Source organism: Felis catus, chromosome D3, assembly GCF_018350175.1.
Source record: "Felis catus isolate Fca126 chromosome D3, F.catus_Fca126_mat1.0, whole genome shotgun sequence".
NCBI lineage: Eukaryota > Metazoa > Chordata > Mammalia > Carnivora > Felidae > Felis > Felis catus.
This window is the reverse complement of record NC_058379.1, coordinates 6,931,850-6,949,207: the sequence shown is the minus strand read 5'-3', so window position 1 is coordinate 6,949,207 and position 17,358 is coordinate 6,931,850. Positions and strand designations below refer to the sequence as shown.

Genomic DNA, 17,358 nt, shown 5'->3' with positions numbered 1-17,358 from the left:
CTTTTGCCATTCATTCTGCTTTGAGCCCAAATATCCTACCCCGAAGCTTGGCTACACGGCTCTGTTCTCCGATACCGACGGCCTGCAGAAGAACGGAGAGCCGCACGGTGCTGTCCGACTCCCACAAAAGGGTTGGACTTTTAAAAACCATTAACAAAAATCAACTTCACAAACCAAAAACCCAAAATTTTCACAAGTTTAACCTGTGTTAATTTTTCCCCTCCCTTTTGGATGATTTTCCTTCATTTTCTTTTCTTTTTTCTTTTCTTTTCTTCTCTTCTCTTTTCTTTTCTTTTCTTTTCTTTTCTTTTCTTTTCTTTTCTTTTCTTTTCTTTTCTCTTTCCCTTCCCTTCCCTTCCCTCCCCTCCCCTCCCCTCCCCTCCCCTCCCCTCCCCTCCCCTCCCCTCCCCTCCCCTTCCCTTCCCTTCTTTTTGGACGGGGGATGGAAATTCCCTATTCTGTTGTTACCCTCTAAGAATTCTGTTTTAATTCTGACTGCAAAGGGTATGCATTAATTGATAATATTCTACTCAATTATTCTCTTCAAATCTCTAATGTTCTACTCAAACTTGAGCTTCTTCATTAAAAAGAAAAACAACTTTTTTCCTGTTGAGATAGTTTGAAGTGTAAGAGTATTGGTGACGCATGTTTGCCAGCACTTTAAGATGTCTGTCCCGTTTGGTTTTATCGTTTGTAGTGAGCTGTTTGCCATCCAGCATTCCCACTGCTTGGGTGCTTCAAAATCTGCGGCACGAGACGATGAGAGATTGATAGAGGCAGGGCCCTCTCCTGATACAAAGAACTCACCTAAGATTTTGTTATTCAACAAAGAGGCACCATTGTCCAATGAGAAGGTTTGTATTTTGCTTAGAGATACCCAGCTCATTCAAGCGAGACTCCTCCCCAGCATGCTTTTAATTCTCCTGTAGTACTGTGGTTCGTGTGCTTAATTTTGGTCATTCTTCAGGGTTGTTGTTGTTGTTGTTTTTTTTTTCTAAACTATGGGACTTTAATTATATCATTTAACTGAAGTCACAGTTACTCACCTTCTATTTCCTTTAAATATTATTCTATAGGGGTGCCTCGGTGGCTCCGTTGGTTAAGTGTATGACTCTTGGTTTCGGCTCAGGTCATGATCTCACCGTTCGTGAGTTCAAGCCCCACAACAGACTCATGCTGACAGTGTGGAGCCTGCTTGGGATTTTTTCTCTCTCTCTGTCTCTCTCGTCTCTCTCTACTCCTCCCACGCTCACACATGTGCTCTCTCTCTCTCTCTCTCTCTCTCAAAATAAATTTTAAAAAACATAAAAAATAAATGTTATTCTATAGAGTTAACTCCAGGCCAGATGTCCCTCAGGCCCTCCTGGTGACTGATAGATACATACATATTACATATATATGTGCATACACATATTTTCAATATAACAAAAAAGACTGTAACAAGCAATTGTGCACCTACATTCAGATTTAACATGTTTACCTTTGTCACATTTGTTTTATTTTTCTTGTTCAAGAAATGAAATACTACAGATAAAGTGTGGGTCCCACGTGCCTTCTCCCCTCGCCCACTCCCCCCACCAGTTAATCACTATCCTGAAGTTGCATTCATGCTTTTTCTTATGCTTTTACTACTTAAAAACATATATTTAAACATTACATAATGTTTTGTGTGTATTTAAAATGTGCGTAAGTGGTAAAAGACTGTCTCTATCCTTTTGCGATGATTTTTCCAACTGTGTGAATATTTTGTGACATTTATCCATGCTGATACTTGAAGACTTAGTCCCTTCATTTTTTTTTTCTTTTTTTTTATATGAAATTTATTGACAAATTGGTTTCCATACAACACCCAGTGCTCATCCCAAAAGGTGTCCTCCTCAATACCCATCATCACCCACCCTCTCCTCCCTCCCACCCCCCATCAACCCTCAGTTTGTTCTCAGTTTTTAACAGTCTCTTATGCTTTGGCTCTCTCCCACTCTAACCTCTTTTTTTTTTTTTTTTTCCTTCCCCTCCCCCATGGGTTCCTGTTAAGTTTCTCAGGATCCACATAAGAGTGAAACCATATGGTATCTGTCTTTCTCTGTATGGCTTATTTCACTTAGCATCACACTCTCCAGTTCCATCCACGTTGCTACAAAAGGCCATATTTCATTTTTTCTCATTGCCACGTAATATTCCACTGTGTATATAAACCACAATTTCTTTATCCATTCATCAGTTGATGGACATTTAGGCTCTTTCCATAATTTGGCTATTGTTGAGAGTGCTGCTATGAACATTGGGGTACAAGTGGCCCTATGCATCAGTACTCCTGTATCCCTTGGATAAATTCCTAGCAGTGCTATTGCTGGGTCATAGGGTAGGTCTATTTTTAATTTTCTGAGGAACCTCCACACTGCTTTCCAGAGCGGCTGCACCAATTTGCATTCCCACCAACAGTACAAGAGGGTTCCCGTTTCTCCACATCCTCTCCAGCATCTATAGTCTCCTGATTTGTTCATTTTGGCCACCCCGACTGGCGTGAGGTGATACCTGAGTGTGGTTTTGATTTGTATTTCCCTGATAAGGAGCGACGCTGAACATCTCTTCATGTGCCTGTTGGCCATCTGGATGTCTTCTTTAGAGAAGTGTCTATTCATGTTTTCTGCCCATTTCTTCACTGGGTTATTTGTTTTTCGGGTGTGGAGTTTGGTGAGCTCTTTATAGATTTTGGATACTAGCCCTTTGTCCGATATGTCATTTGCGAATATCTTTTCCCATTCCGTTGGTTGCCTTTTAGTTTTGTTGGTTGTTTCCTTTGCTGTGCAGAAGCTTTTTATCTTCATAAGGTCCCAGTAATTCACTTTTGCTTTTAATTCCCTTGCCTTTGGGGATGTGTCGAGTAAGAGATTGCTACGGCTGAGGTCAGAGAGGTCTTTTCCTGCTTTCTCCTCTAGGGTTTTGATGGTTTCCTGTCTCACATTTAGGTCCTTTATCCATTTTGAGTTTATTTTTGTGAATGGTGTGAGAAAGTGGTCTAGTTTCAACCTTCTGCATGTTGCTGTCCAGTTCTCCCAGCACCATTTGTTAAAGAGGCTGTCTTTTTTCCATTGGATGTTCTTTCCTGCTTTGTCAAAGATGAGTTGGCCATACGTTTGTGGGTCTAGTTCTGGGGTTTCTATTCTATTCCATTGGTCTATGTGTCTGTTTTTGTGCCAAGTCCCTTCATTTTGACTGCTGATCAATATGTAGTCTATTGATTGGATAAATCAGTTTGTTCATGCCCCTCCCGATGGTCAGTGAGGTTGTTACTGCACTGTCACTGTCACACATGAGCCGGTGCCTTCCCCATAAATGGGATCCGCATTACAGCTCTGTCAGGGTGAAGAGAAGTTGAAGTGAACCTAATTACTTCTGGCTTTACTTGGGGAAGATACCAGGCTATGAAACTGATCTGGGTTCACGTCCTTGCTTTGCTTGGTCTTAGCTCAGTGACCTCAGTAAAGTTATTTACTTTCTTTGAGCCTCAGTTTCTTCATTTGCAAATATGCAATAATAACATTACACTTGCTTGGTCTAAATGAGATATTTTAGGGCCTGGCCCCTAATGGGTATTTGATGGGTGTTCTCTTCGTTAAAACTTGACCATACTAAGTGTTGACTAGAATCTGGAGCAACTGGGACTTTCATTCACTGGTGGTGGGAAAAGAAAATTCACTTTGAAGAGCACTTGGGTAGTTTCTTAAAAAATTAAATAGACATGTACCATATGACCCAATTATTCCACTAGAGCAGTGGAAACATGTCCATACAAAGACTTGCACGTGAATACTCAAGCAGCTTTATTTGTGTTAACTGAAAAACTGGAAACAACCCAAATATACATCAGTAGGTGAATAGACAAAATGATGCCCGCATGCAGTGAGGTACTTCTCAGGAGTACAAAGGCATAAACTACTTACGATACACGGCACAGGTGAATCTCAAGATGATTATGCTGAATGAAAGATGCCACGTAGACAAAAATATGAATGTGTTTATATAAAATTCCAGAAAAGGCAAACTAGTCTCTGGTGACAGAAGACAGATCAGTGTTGGCTGGGAATGGGTGGACCGACTCCAGCAGGAATTCCCAGGGGGCATAGGTTTGCTTCCCTGTCCGTTGTGGGTGTGGTGTCAGGGCTGTGTACATAGGTAAAACTCAGCATATTATGTAGCTTAATTGTATAGTTTTTTAAAACATTTATTTTTGAGACAGACAGAACGCGAGTAGGGGAGGGGCAGGGAGAAAGGGAGACCGAATCCGAAGCAGGCTTCAGGCTCTGAGCTGTCAGCACAGAGCCCAGTGCAGGGCTTGAACTCACAAGCCACAAGATTATGACCTGTGCTGAAGTCGGACACCCAACTGACTGAACCACCTAGATACCCCAACTTAATTGTGTAGTTAATTTTATGTTGATTATACCTCAAAGCTGTTAATTTTTAAACATTTGTTTAAATGTTTATTTTTGAGATAGAAACAGCACAAGTAGGGGAGAGGCAGAGAGAGACAGAGACACAGAATCCGAAGCAGGCTCCAGGCTCTGAGCTTTCAGCACAGAGCCCAACGCAGGGCTTCAACTCATGAGATCATGACCTGAGCTGAAGTCAGACACTTAACCGACTGAGGCCCCAGGTGCCCCTCAGAGATGTTAATTTTTTCAAAGCTGTTAGTATGAGAGGAAATGTTAGTTACTACCTTTTCAGTTCTTGTGAGACCTTTTTTCAGGGTTGGTACCTATTTTTTGAGGCAGTATATATATTACATGCTTATGTTGTCCATATATATGTATATATTTGTGTGTGTGTATATGTGTGTGCACGAGCACGTGCTCACACACACAGATGTATTCACTCAGCAGGTATTTATTAAATGTCTTCTAAATCCAGGTCAGTAGGGACGCCTGGGTGGTGCAGTCAGTTAAGCGTCCGACTTCAGCCAGGTCACGATCTCGCGCTCCGTGAGTTCAAGCCCCGCGTCAGGCTCTGGGCTGACGGCTCAGAGCCTGGAGCCTGTTTCTGATTCTGTATCTCCCTCTCTCTCTGCCCCTCCCCCGTTCATGCTCTGTCTCTCTCTGTCCCAAAAAAATAAATAAACGTTGAAAAAAAAAATTTTAAATCCAGGTCAGTAGTGATCATCTTTGTTCCTGGAACATTAGACTTCACTTTTCTTAGCAAAAAATAGTCTAGGTACTTTCAAGAGTGGTTGTCATGCTAAAACTTTAGATCCCGAAGTTGAAAATTAAACAAGAACAAATTAAGGCACATATCCACATATTTTTATATTATTTGTTTAAAATTTTTTAATGTTTATTTATTTTTGAGAGAGAGAGAGAGAGAGAGAGAGAGAGAGAGAGAGACTGAGCACCAGCAGGGGAGGGGCAGACAGAGAGGGAGACACAGAATCTGAGGCAGCCTCCAGGCTCTGAGCTGTAAGCACAGATCCTGACTCGGAGCTCAAACTCACAAACAGTGAGATCATGACCTGAGCTCGTACGCTTAACTGACTGAGCCACCCAGGTGCCCCTTAAAAGCTTACAAGCGTTTAATGTTAAAATTACATTTTGCGAGGGATGTGGAGAAACGGGAACCCTCTTGCACTGTTGGTGGGAATGCAAATTGGTGCAGCCGCTCTGGAAAGCAGTGTGGAGGTTCCTCAGAAAATTAAAAATAGACCTACCCTATGACCCAGCAATAGCACTGCTAGGAATTTATCCAAGGGATACAGGAGTACTGATGCATAGGGCCACTTGTACCCCAATGTTCATAGCAGCACTCTCAACAATAGCCAAATTATGGAAAGAGCCTAAATGTCCATCAACTGATGAATGGATAAAGAAATTGTGGTTTATATACACAGTGGAATATTACGTGGCAATGAGAAAAAATGAAATATGGCCTTTTGTAGCAACGTGGATGGAACTGGAGAGTGTGATGCTAAGTGAAATAAGCCATACAGAGAAAGACAGATACCATATGGTTTCACTCTTATGTGGATCCTGAGAAACTTAACAGGAACCCATGGGGGAGGGGAAGGAAAAAAAAAAAAAAAAAAGAGGTTAGAGTGGGAGAGAGCCAAAGCATAAGAGACTGTTAAAAACTGAGAACAAACTGAGGGTTGATGGGGGGTGGGAGGGAGGAGAGGGTGGGTGATGGGTATTGAGGAGGGCACCTTTTGGGATGAGCACTGGGTGTTGTATGGAAACCAATTTGTCAATAAATTTCATATATAAAAAAAAATCATTAAAAAAAATAAAATAAAATAAAATTACATTTTGCAAGTATTTTGAGATACTAATTAGCATGATAATTATGACTTTGGAAAGTTAATTTAGGAGAGTTAAACAATGCCTAGGATTTTTGTTTTTTTAAAGATTTTATCTTTAAGTAATCTCTACACCCAGTGTGGGGCTCGAACTTACAACCCCAAGATCAAGAGTTGCACGCTCTACCTACTGAGACAGCCAGGGGCCCCAGCCTAGGATTCTTTTTATTGCATGGATGTTACTTAATTAGTTGTAAGGTCTGTTGAAGTCAAATTATTTAGCAAAGTAGGTTCTAAGAAATAAATGGAATTTGGTTCTTCTAGTATTTCATGTCCAGCTTTGATATGTAATGCCTAAAGTCAAATAAACATTAGTGGGTGGTTAACATTTGTGTTTATCACACTGTGCTTGTAAACATAAACATTTCAAAACGCTTCTTGATTTCTTGAATGCTGACGTTGTGTTGTCTTCCCAGGATGACTTTTCGCCCACAAGCAAGCTCCAGCGTTTGCTGGCAGAGTCTCGGCAGATGGTTACGGACCTGGAGTTGAGTACCCTGCTCCCCATCAGCTCTGAGAGTTTCAGCAGCAGTGCCAATAATGTATGTGGTTACTTTTCCTTTGACCCCCTCTGTGTATCCGAATACTCCACTGAGTACTCTCGCGCAGATGTCACTGGTCAGGCATCCCTTTCTGCTAGAAGGAAAGTTCCTGTATGTCTCTGAGATAGAGAGGTAGCACACTGGCTTCGAGGACGAGGGAAAAATCACACAAAAAAGTCACTGTGCCCCAACTTCCTCTTTCTAATTACCTGGGCATATGAATATAAATTCTTGGGATATAAGATTACATATTTTACTATAGAAAACTTGAAATACAGAAGTAGGAAGAATATTAAAATCATAGACCTTCAACGTTCTGCCATTTTTATCTTCCCCTATCCGTACATGTTTTCTTAGCATTTTGAAGCAAATCCTAGACATCATATCATTTCACTCATAAAAACTTCATTATGTGGGGTACCTGGGTGGCTCAGTCAGTTAAGCGTCTGACTTCGGCTCAGGTCATGATCACGGTTCATGAGTTCGAGCCCCGTATTGGGCTCTCTGCCGTCAGCGCAGAGCCTGCTTCGGATCCTTTGTTTACCTCTCTCTCTGCCCCTACCCCACTCGCACTCTCCCTCTATCTCAAAAGTAAATGAACATTAAAAACAACAACAACAAGAGAAAACAAACAAAAATAATAACTCAGGGACACCTGGGTGGCTCAGTAGGTTAGGCATCCAACTTTGGCTCAGGTCATGATCTCACAGTTTGTGGGTTCAAGTCCTGCATCAGGCTCTGTCCTGACAGCTCAGAGCCTGGAGCCTTCTTTGGATTCTGTGTCTCCCTCTTTCTCTGGCCCTCTCCCACTGTATCTTTCTCTCTCTTTCAAAAATAAACATTAAAAAAATTTTTTAAAACTTTATTATGTATCTTTCACAGATAAGCATTTTAAAAAAATAGTTTTAACACTGTCATACCCAGCCAAGTTAACAATAACTTGTTAATATCAACCTAATGACTAGACCATGTTAAGTTTTCCCCATTAATCTAAAAAATGCCTTTTTACTCTTTATTTAAATCAACCAAGGTCCATACTTGGCATTTGGATACGTCCTTTAAAGTCTGTCTTGGGGCGCCTGGGTGGCTCAGTCGGTTAGGAGTCCGACTTCAGCCCAGGTCACGATCTCGCAGTCCGTGAGTTCGAGCCCCGTGTCAGGCTCTGGGCTGATGGCTCAGAGCCTGGAGCCTGCTTGCGATTCTGTGTCTCCCTCTCTCTCTGCCCCTCCCCCGTTCATGCTCTGTCTCAAAAATAAATAAACGTTAAAAAAAAAAAAAAGATTTAAAAAAAAAAAGTCTGTCTTAAGGGGCATCTGACTGGTTCAGTCAAAAGAGCACACTACTCCTGATCTCAGGCTCATGAGTTCGAGCCCCACATTGGGTGTAGAGTTTACTAAATAAATAAATAAATAAATAAATAAATAAATAAATAAATAGAAATAGAGTCTCAATCACTGGCAGGTCCTTCACCATCTTCCTTCCTCCTTTTTCTTCTTCCTCTTTCTTCTTCTTCTCCCTTTGTTTTTTTTTTTTTTTTTTTTCTTGCCATTTAGTTGTGAAAGAAACACTGGGTGATTTGTCCTGTAGAATTTCCCGCGTTCTGGATCTTGCTAATTGTCCTCATCGTTATTTAACACATTCCTGTGTCCTCCATGATTCCTAAGAACTGGTATTTAGATCTAGTGACTTGGTTAGACTTGGGATCAATTTGGTGTTTTCCTTTCGGCATCACTGCCTCACTGGCGATGCTGCCTGCTGCCTACTCCATCACATCAGGAGGACCTGGATCTCTGGTTGTGCCACCTGTGGATGTAAAGGTTCATTGGAAGTTCAAGAGTTGGTCAGCCCGAGCTTTTATATTTATAAAATTCACTTAATGATTTTAGCATTCTTTGATTACTGTTACTTAGAGCTATTACTTCATTAGCAATTGCAACATACTCATTCTAAATCTGTCATTCTTTTGGGGCAGTGTTTTACATGTTAATTTTAACTGCTTTTTCTGAGCCCAGTAACATTTCAGTAGCAATGATGTAAGTTGCTTTGTGGATTTTATAGCCTTAATATAAATAGTGAAAAGAGCATTGACTTGAAATCGGGATACTGGGGTTCCAGTTTCCTAATCTCTAAAATAAGAGCTTAGAACTGAGGCTTTAAATTTAAGATTCCAGGTACATTACTTGGGTGTGCTGTGTGCATAAAGATATATGAAAGCCACAGAGTTAAACTTCTTTGTGTCCCTGACCAAAAAACTAAAATAAAAAAAGGTCTGTACGAACACTGAAATACTTCCTTTAAAACCGGCTTTGTACGAGGTAAAAGATCTATACGCTGAAAACCATAGAAAGATTATGAAAGAAACTGAAGAAGACACAAAGAAATGGAAAAACATTCCATGCTTATGGATTGGAAGAACAAATATTGTTAAAATGTTGATACTACCCTAAGCATCTACACATCCAACGCAATCCCTATCAAAATGATACCAGCATTCTTCACAGAGTTAGAACAAACAATCCTAAAATTTGTATGGCACCACAAATGACCCTGAATAGCTAAAGTAATGTTGGAAAAGAAAACCAAAGCTGGAGGCATCACAATTCTGGACTTCAAGATGTATTACAAAGCTGTACTCATCAAGACATTATGGTACTGGCACAAAAACAGACACATAGATCAATGGAAAAGAATAGAGAACCCAGAAATGGACCCATAAATATATGGCCAACTAGTCTTCGACAAAGCAGGAAAGAGTGTCTAATGGAAGAAAGACAGTCTCTTTAACAAGTGGTACTGGGAAAACTGGGCAGCGACATGCAGAAGAATGAACCTGAACCACTTTCTTACACCATACACAAAAATAAACTCAAAATGGATGAAATACCTAAATGTAGACAGGAAACCATCAAAATCTTATAGGAGAAAATAGGCAGCAACCTCTTTATTTAGGCCACAGCAACTTCTTACTTGACATGTCTCCAGAGGCAAGAGAAATAAAAGCAAAAATGGCCTCACTTCTGCACAGCAAAGGAAACCATCAACAAAACTAAAAGGCAACCGACAGAGGGGCGCCTGGGTGGCTCGGTTGGTTAAGTTTCTGACTTCCGCTCAGGTCATGATCTTGTGGTTTGTGAGTTTGACCCCTGCATCCGGCTCTTTGCTGTAAGCACAGAGCCTGCTTTGGATCCTTCCCCTGCCCTATCCTTCTTTTTCTCTTTCAAAAATAAATAAACATTTTTTTAAAAAATAGGCAACCAATGGAATGGGAGAAGATATTTGCAAATGACATAATGGATAAGGGTTAGTATCCAAAATCTATAAAGAACCCACCAAACTCAATACCCCCAAAACAAATAATCCAGTGAAGAAATGGGCAGAAGACATGAATAGACACTTTTCCAAAGAAGACATCCAGATGGCTAACAGACACATGAAAAGATGCTCAACATCACTCATCATCATGGAAATACAAATCAAAACTACAATGACATACATCCTCACACCTGTCAGAGTGGCTAACATTAACAATTCAGGAAACAACAGATGTTGGTGAGGAACCTTTTGCACTGTTGGTGGGAATGCAAACTGGTGCAGCCACTCTGGAAGACAGTATGAAGGTTCCTCAGAAAATTAAAAATAGAACTACCATACAACTCAGCAACTGCACTACTAGAATTTTATCCAAAGTATACAAAAGTATATAAAAATGCTGATTTGAAGGGGCACATGCACCCCAATGTTTATAGCAGCGCTATCAACAATAGCCAAATTATTTATGGAAAGAGCCCAAATATCCATTGACTGATGAATGGATAAAGAAGATGTGGTATGTATACACACACACACACACACACACACGCGCGTGTGCGTGCAAGCACATGATGGAATATTACTTGGCAATGGAAAAGAATGAAATCCTGCCATTTACAACAATGTGGATGGAAATGGAGGGTATTATGCCAAGTGAAATAAGTGAGAAAAAGACATCATATGATTTTGCTCATATGTAGAATTTGAGAAACTCAACAGATGAGCATAGCAGAAGGAAAGGAAAAATAAGATAAAACAGAGAGGGAGGCAAACCGTAAGAGACTCCTAAATACAGAGAACAAACTGAGGGTTGCTGGAAGGTGTGGGGGGATGGGTTAAATGGGTGAGGGGCATGAAGGAGGGCACTTTTCGGGATGAGCACTGGGTATTACATGTAAGAGATGAATCACTGGATTCTACTCCTTAGCCAACTGAGTCACCCAGGCGCCCCTCACTGGATTCTACTCCTGAAGCCAAGACTACCCTGTATGTTAAGTAACTTGAATTAAAAAAATGAAATAAAATAAGATCAACTTTGTAGACTTTAATGCCTAAGTACTTATTCCTTAATGAAAACCAACACAGATCGTTAGTTCAGTAAATTTAGATAAATGTATATAAACTCATTTAACCAATATCCCAGTCAAGATATAAAACATTTCCATCACCCCAGAAAGTTCCCTCATGTTCTTTGGCGTGGACTCCCCCTTTCCCCTACTCCAGGGAGCTACTGCTCTGATTTTGATCATGGAAGAATAGTTGGCCTATTCTAGAACTTCGTATAAATGCAGTCATATGGTATGTACTCTTTGTCTAGCTTCTTTCAATAGAACTATTTTGAGATTTGTCCATGTTGTTGTGTATACTGGTACTTCACTCCTTTTTATTGCCGATCAGTATTCCATTGTATGACGAGACCACAGTTTGTTTATTCACCTGTTGATGGGACACGTGGGTTGTTTGCAGTTTGGGGCTATAATGAATAAAGCTGCTATGAACATTTTTTATATAAACCTTTTGTAAAATGGAAATTTGTTTTTATTTCTCTAAGGAAAATACGTAGAAATAGAATCACTAGTTATAGGACAGGTGCATGCTTAACTTTTTAATAAACTGCCAAAGTGTTTTTCAGGGTGGTTTGTACCATTTGCATCCCTGCCAGCAGTGTATGAACATTCCAGGTGCTCCACATCGTCACCAGTGCTTGGTTTTGTCAGTTTGATTTGATTTTTTTTTTTAACGTTTATCTATTTTTGAGACAGAGAGAGACAGAGCGTGAATGGGGGAGGGGCAGAGAGAGAGGGAGACACAGAATCGGAAGCAGGCTCCAGGCTCTGAGCCATCAGCCCAGAGCCCGATGCGGGGCTCGAACTCACGGACCGCGAGATCGTGACCTGAGCCGAAGTCAGACGCCCAACCGACTGAGCCACCCAGGCACCCCTTGTCAGTTTGATTTTAGCCATCCTGATAAATGTGAAGTGGCATCTGGTTGCCATTTATTATTTTGTTGTTGTTTTTTGACAGAGCGTGAGTGGGGGAGGGGCAGACAGAGGATCTGAAGCGGGCTCCCCGATGACAGCAGAGAGCCCAGTGTGGGGCAGGGGCCCCGGAACTCACAATGGACTGAGCCACCCAGGTGCCCTCATGTGGTTGCCATTTAATTTCCATTTTCCTGATAACCTAATGATGTGCATCTTTTTGTGTGCTTATTGGCTCTTTATATACTTTTGTGAAGTGTCTGTTCAAGTCTTTTGCCCATTTTAAGTTTGAGTTGTTTCCTTTATTATATTCGGTTGTAAGGGTTCTTAATATACTCTGCACACAAGGCCTCTGTCTTTTGTCAGATATGTTGCAAATATTTTTTCCCACTTTGTGGTTTGCCTTTTTATTTGAAGCGTCTTTTGAAGAGCAGAAATATAAAATGTTGATGAAGTCCAGTTTATCAAATTTTTAAGTGGCAGTTTTTGTGTCCTGAGAAATCTGCCCCAAGGTTGTAAATATTGTCTCCTTCTGAAAGTTCTAAGGTTCTGTTTAGGTCTATGGTTTATCTCAATTTAATTTTTGCAGATGGTATGAAGTGAGGATCTGGTTCATTTTTCTTCACATAGGTATCCAGTTCCAGCACCATTTGGTGAAAAGACTGCCCTTCCCAGTTGAATTACTTTTGGCAACTCTGTTGAAACTCAGTTGACCGTATATGCAAGGGTCTGTTTTTGGAGTCTCCAATCAGTTCTGTTGATCTGGTAGCTCTCCTTATGCCACGCTGTATTGATTATATAACTCTGTGGAGGGTCTTGAAATCAGGTAGTATACATGCTCTACTTCGTTTTTTTTTTTTTTTTTGCAAAATTGCTTTGTCTACTCTAGATCTCTTGCAGGTCCATGGGAGTTGTAGAGTCAACTTGTCAATTTTTACAAAGATACAGTTGGATATTGTGATTTCATTGAATTTATAGATCACTTGGGGAAGAATTGACATTTGTGAACAGAGTATATCTCCATATAGTTTGTTTGTTTGTTTGTTTGTTTATAGACCTAAATAAAAGGCCTTCCTTCATTTCTCTTATTTTGTAGTTTTCGTAGGCGTCTTGCTTTTGTCAAATGTATTGCTAATATTTTGTTTATTGCTGCTATTATACATGGCACTTTAAATTTCACTAATTGCTGATGGTATAAAGAACTGCAGTTGACTTTTTTTTGTAAATTGCCCCTATCTAAATTCACCTATGCTGGTAGGTTTTTTATGGGTGGTTAGGGATTTCTACATGGACAATCATGTCATTTGTGAACAAAGAATATCTTTTTCTGATCTGTATGCCCTATGTTTTTTTCTTACCTTATCGCTCTGGCTAAGACCTCCAGATCAGTGTTGGACAGAAAAGTGAGGGCAGACGTCCTTGCCTTGTTCCACGAAATACTCTCTGGGGGCACTGCTTGCTTGGTTCCTCATCACATTGGTGTTTTGGTAGATTCAGAGTTCCATGGAGTGGTTTCCATGTGACACAGATGATCTGAAACTAAAACATTATCCATTTTATTTTATTGCTTTTTTTTAAGGATTTTATTTTTAAGTAATCTCTACACCCAATATGGGGCTCGAACTCACAACCCCGAAACCAAGTCTCACACTTCACTGACTGAGACTACCAGGCACCCCAAGACCATTAACCATTTTAGAATCAACATGCTCATTGCCATGAGCTTCAACAGGTAGTCACCAAGATTGCCTGAAAGAATAATGGGCTCCAGGGCACCTGGGGGGCTCAGTCGGTTAAACGTCCAACTCTTGATTTCAGCTCAGGTTATGATCTCATAACCTTGAGTTCAAGCCCTGCCTCGGCTCTGTGCTCACAGCGCAGAGCCTGCTTGGGATATTCTCTCTCTCTCTCCTCTCTCTCTGTCCCTCTCCCGCTCATGCACGCTCTCTCTCTCAAAATAGATAAACAAACATTTAAAAAAAGAAGAATGGGCTCCAAAAAGAGTGATTTTTAAAAGAATATCTACCATGTATCCCACATAAGCTTTTCAAAGTAGAAACCTTAATGGACTTTGTGGTGTTTTCTGGGAAGAAAGATTTTTTTTCTTGACAGATTCTTTGAAGCATTGGTGAAGCAATTTATTTTACATTGGGGCAGAAAGTATTTTTAAGTATTCGTAAGGGTTTTTTTTAACAGCTTTACTGAGATATAATGTATATACCATCACGTTCTTCTATGTGAAGTGTACAATCCAGTGGTTTTAGTGTATTTTACAAAGTATGCGACTGTCACCATAATCTAACTTTGAACATTTTCATCATCCCCAAAGAAAGCCTGTACCCGTTAGCAGTCACTCCCCCTTCCCTCTCCCCTACCCCCTGGCGGCTAATTATCGATCTCCTTTTTTTTCTCTTTGGATTTGTTAGGCAGAGATTTTTAACCAGAGTTTGTTGAATAGAATTCAGGGGATCCACAAACTTTGATGTGAATAAAAAACACACATAAGCTTATTTTAATTAACCTCTGATTGAAATTTAGCACTTCCTTCAATTCTGGATATAGGAAACAAGTCATAGGAGTACACAATACCTATGACTTTGTTCCTAGTAGAGATCACAGATGGTTTCAGATCCCATTACGGTCATTACAGGTACCTTGAGATACCCTTTATACTTAGCACTGGCTCAGAATTACAGAATATTAGGCCTGCTACTAGATCGTATCATTTAATCCTTTACTATAGAAAAGGGGCGCCTGGATTCCTGATCTTGGGGTTGTGAGTTCAAGCCCCATATTGGGCCTAGAGCTTACTTTAAAAAAAAAAAAAAAGAAGAGTCTTGGGGCACCTGGCTGGCTCATTTGGAAGAACCTGAGACTCTTGATCTTGGGTTGTGAGTTTGAGCCCTTCGTTGGGTATAGACATTATTTAAATGAAACTTAAAAAATAAAGAGTACATATATTTTAAAAAATTTTTAATGTTTATTTTAATTTTTGAGAGAGAGGGAGAGAGAGAGAGACAGAGCATGAGCAGGGGAGGGGCAGAGAGAGACGGAGACAGAATCTGAAGCAGGCTCCAGGCTCCGAGCTGTCAGCACAGAGCCTGATGTGGGGCTTGAACCCACAAACCACGAAATCATGACCTGAGCTGAAGTCAGACGCTTAACTGACTGAGCCACCCAGGCACCCCGGTAGGACAGTTTTTATACATGTTAAGTCGTTAAGAAATAGATAAGTCCTGTAAGCAATATGGCACTTTATCTTGAGAAAGACCTGAAGTTTGCATGTGGAATTGGGTGTTGGGGAGGTGGCAGCTTATGATTCACTGGGATGAGGGAAGAAGGTACTTGGCTGGGAAGTTATAGCAGCAGATGTGGATGGGGTGGCTTTTAACACACACGGGGAAACTGGGGGAGGGCAGTGGATGTTTGAGGGGTGCAGGTGTGTGTCTGTATTCCGGCATGCCATGGCTCAGGCAACTGGGCACAATTTACCTAGCTTTTCTCGTGGACAAAATTGCAGGTAAATAAATGCAAACTTCACATTAGGCCCAAATTGCTCCCTAATATATCGGCTGTGTTGGAACAAATTCATATTTTCAAAACAAGTGTTCGAGCAGAACTGTCTTTCAGTATAATCTACCTGGCCGACTCCTAGTCATTCTCATGGCCTCAGGCTCCTAACCTCTTCTGTAGGGTTTTTTTTTTTTTTAAGTTTATTTATTTTGAGACAGAAAGAGAGAGTGAGTGAGCAGGCAAAGAGAGAAGGGGAGAGAGAGAAAGAGAGAGAGAGAATACCAAGTAGGCTCCACACTGCCAGCATGGAGCCTGACGTGGGACTCGTACCCATGAACTGTGAGATCATGACCTGAGCCAAAACCAAGAGTCAGATGCTTAAGCAACTGAGCCACGCAGGTGCCCCTCTTCTGGAGGGTTTTATGTCAAATTCCTATCTAAGATATAATCGATAGCTCCCTCGCTTTTGTCCTCATAGCAGGGCTTTGTATGTATGTGTCCATATACGTATCTCCATGAGAGCACAGGTCACAGTGCAGGATAGCAGATTACATACATGTCCTCCCCTCCTCTGTGAGCACCTTCGGGAGCCCCTCATACTCATTTGGGCATTCCTAGTTGTAGCACACACAGTACCTGCTAGAGGACGCTCAGTAAATAAATACCTGGAATGGACATGATCAGAAAAAAGACAAAACAGGGGTGCGTGGGTGGCTCAGTCGGTCAAGCGTCTGACTTTGGCTCTGGTCATGATCTCACAGCTCATGAGTTCGAGCCCTGTGTCGACAGCTCAGAGCCTGGAGCCTGCTTCAGATTCTGTGTCCCCCTCTCTCTCTGCTCCTTCCCTACTTGTGCTGTCTCTCTCTCTCTCAAAAATAATAAATGTTAAAAAATTCAAAAAAAAAGAAAAAGACAAAACAGTAACCTCGGCTAGAGAATGAAAAAAATGCTAAAGCCGCTTGAGGTTGGTGAAAACTTGGTTTAAGAGAATTTTGGAGCTAGAAAGACCTAGAAGAGGATGTAATCTCAACCTTTCATCTTACAGGTGAGGAAAAGTGATTAATTCTCTCACTTAACATTCCATAGCTAGAATCAGATAATCGTTTGGAATTAGTTGGAAAAAGTATTGCCTTCAGATGTAAAAAATTTTCTGGAAGATTATTAACTAATTCTGGAAACATTGAAAAAACAATGTAATTCACAGAAATATACTTGGCAACATGCTTTACAAATTCCGTCCCTCTGGTCCTTGGAACTGGATAGTTATAGAAAAAAGCAAATGATTTGTAAAAATTCTTTTTTTTTTTTAATTACTTTTAGAGAATGTGTGAGCGGGGGAGAGGGCAGAGGGACAGAGAAAGAGAGAATCTTTTAAGTTTATTGATTTTGAGAGAGAGAGAGAGAGAGAGAGAGAGAGAGAGAGAGAGAGAGGCAGAGAGAGAATTCCAAGTGGGCTCTGAGCTGGCAGCTTGGAGCCCGACTCAGAGCTCAACCCCATGACCTGAGTGGAAATCAAGAGTCAGATGTCCAACTGACTGAGCCACCCAGGCTCCCCAATTTGTAAAAAGTCTTAATTTTTTATAAGGAAGCAGGGTAAAATTCTGAGCAGCCTGTCTGCGTCACCATTTTTGGGCATCTGTTGCAGAGAACAAGGGTCTTATTTCAAAGC

The 17,358-nt window shown here is 40.9% G+C and overlaps 1 protein-coding gene across 10 annotated transcripts in view; it reads left to right on the top strand.

Annotated features, from left to right (window-relative positions):
* Positions 1 to 17,358, top strand: part of CCDC62 (coiled-coil domain containing 62) — a 45,728-nt gene that overhangs the window by 23,748 nt on the left and 4,622 nt on the right. For all 10 annotated transcript variants that reach the window (XM_045041543.1, XM_045041548.1, XM_045041542.1 and 7 more), the window contains 2 exons: positions 698 to 854; positions 6,763 to 6,888. In XM_045041543.1, the coding sequence (XP_044897478.1) occupies positions 698 to 854; positions 6,763 to 6,888 (283 nt within the window). The remainder of the gene's footprint in view (positions 1 to 697; positions 855 to 6,762; positions 6,889 to 17,358) is intronic.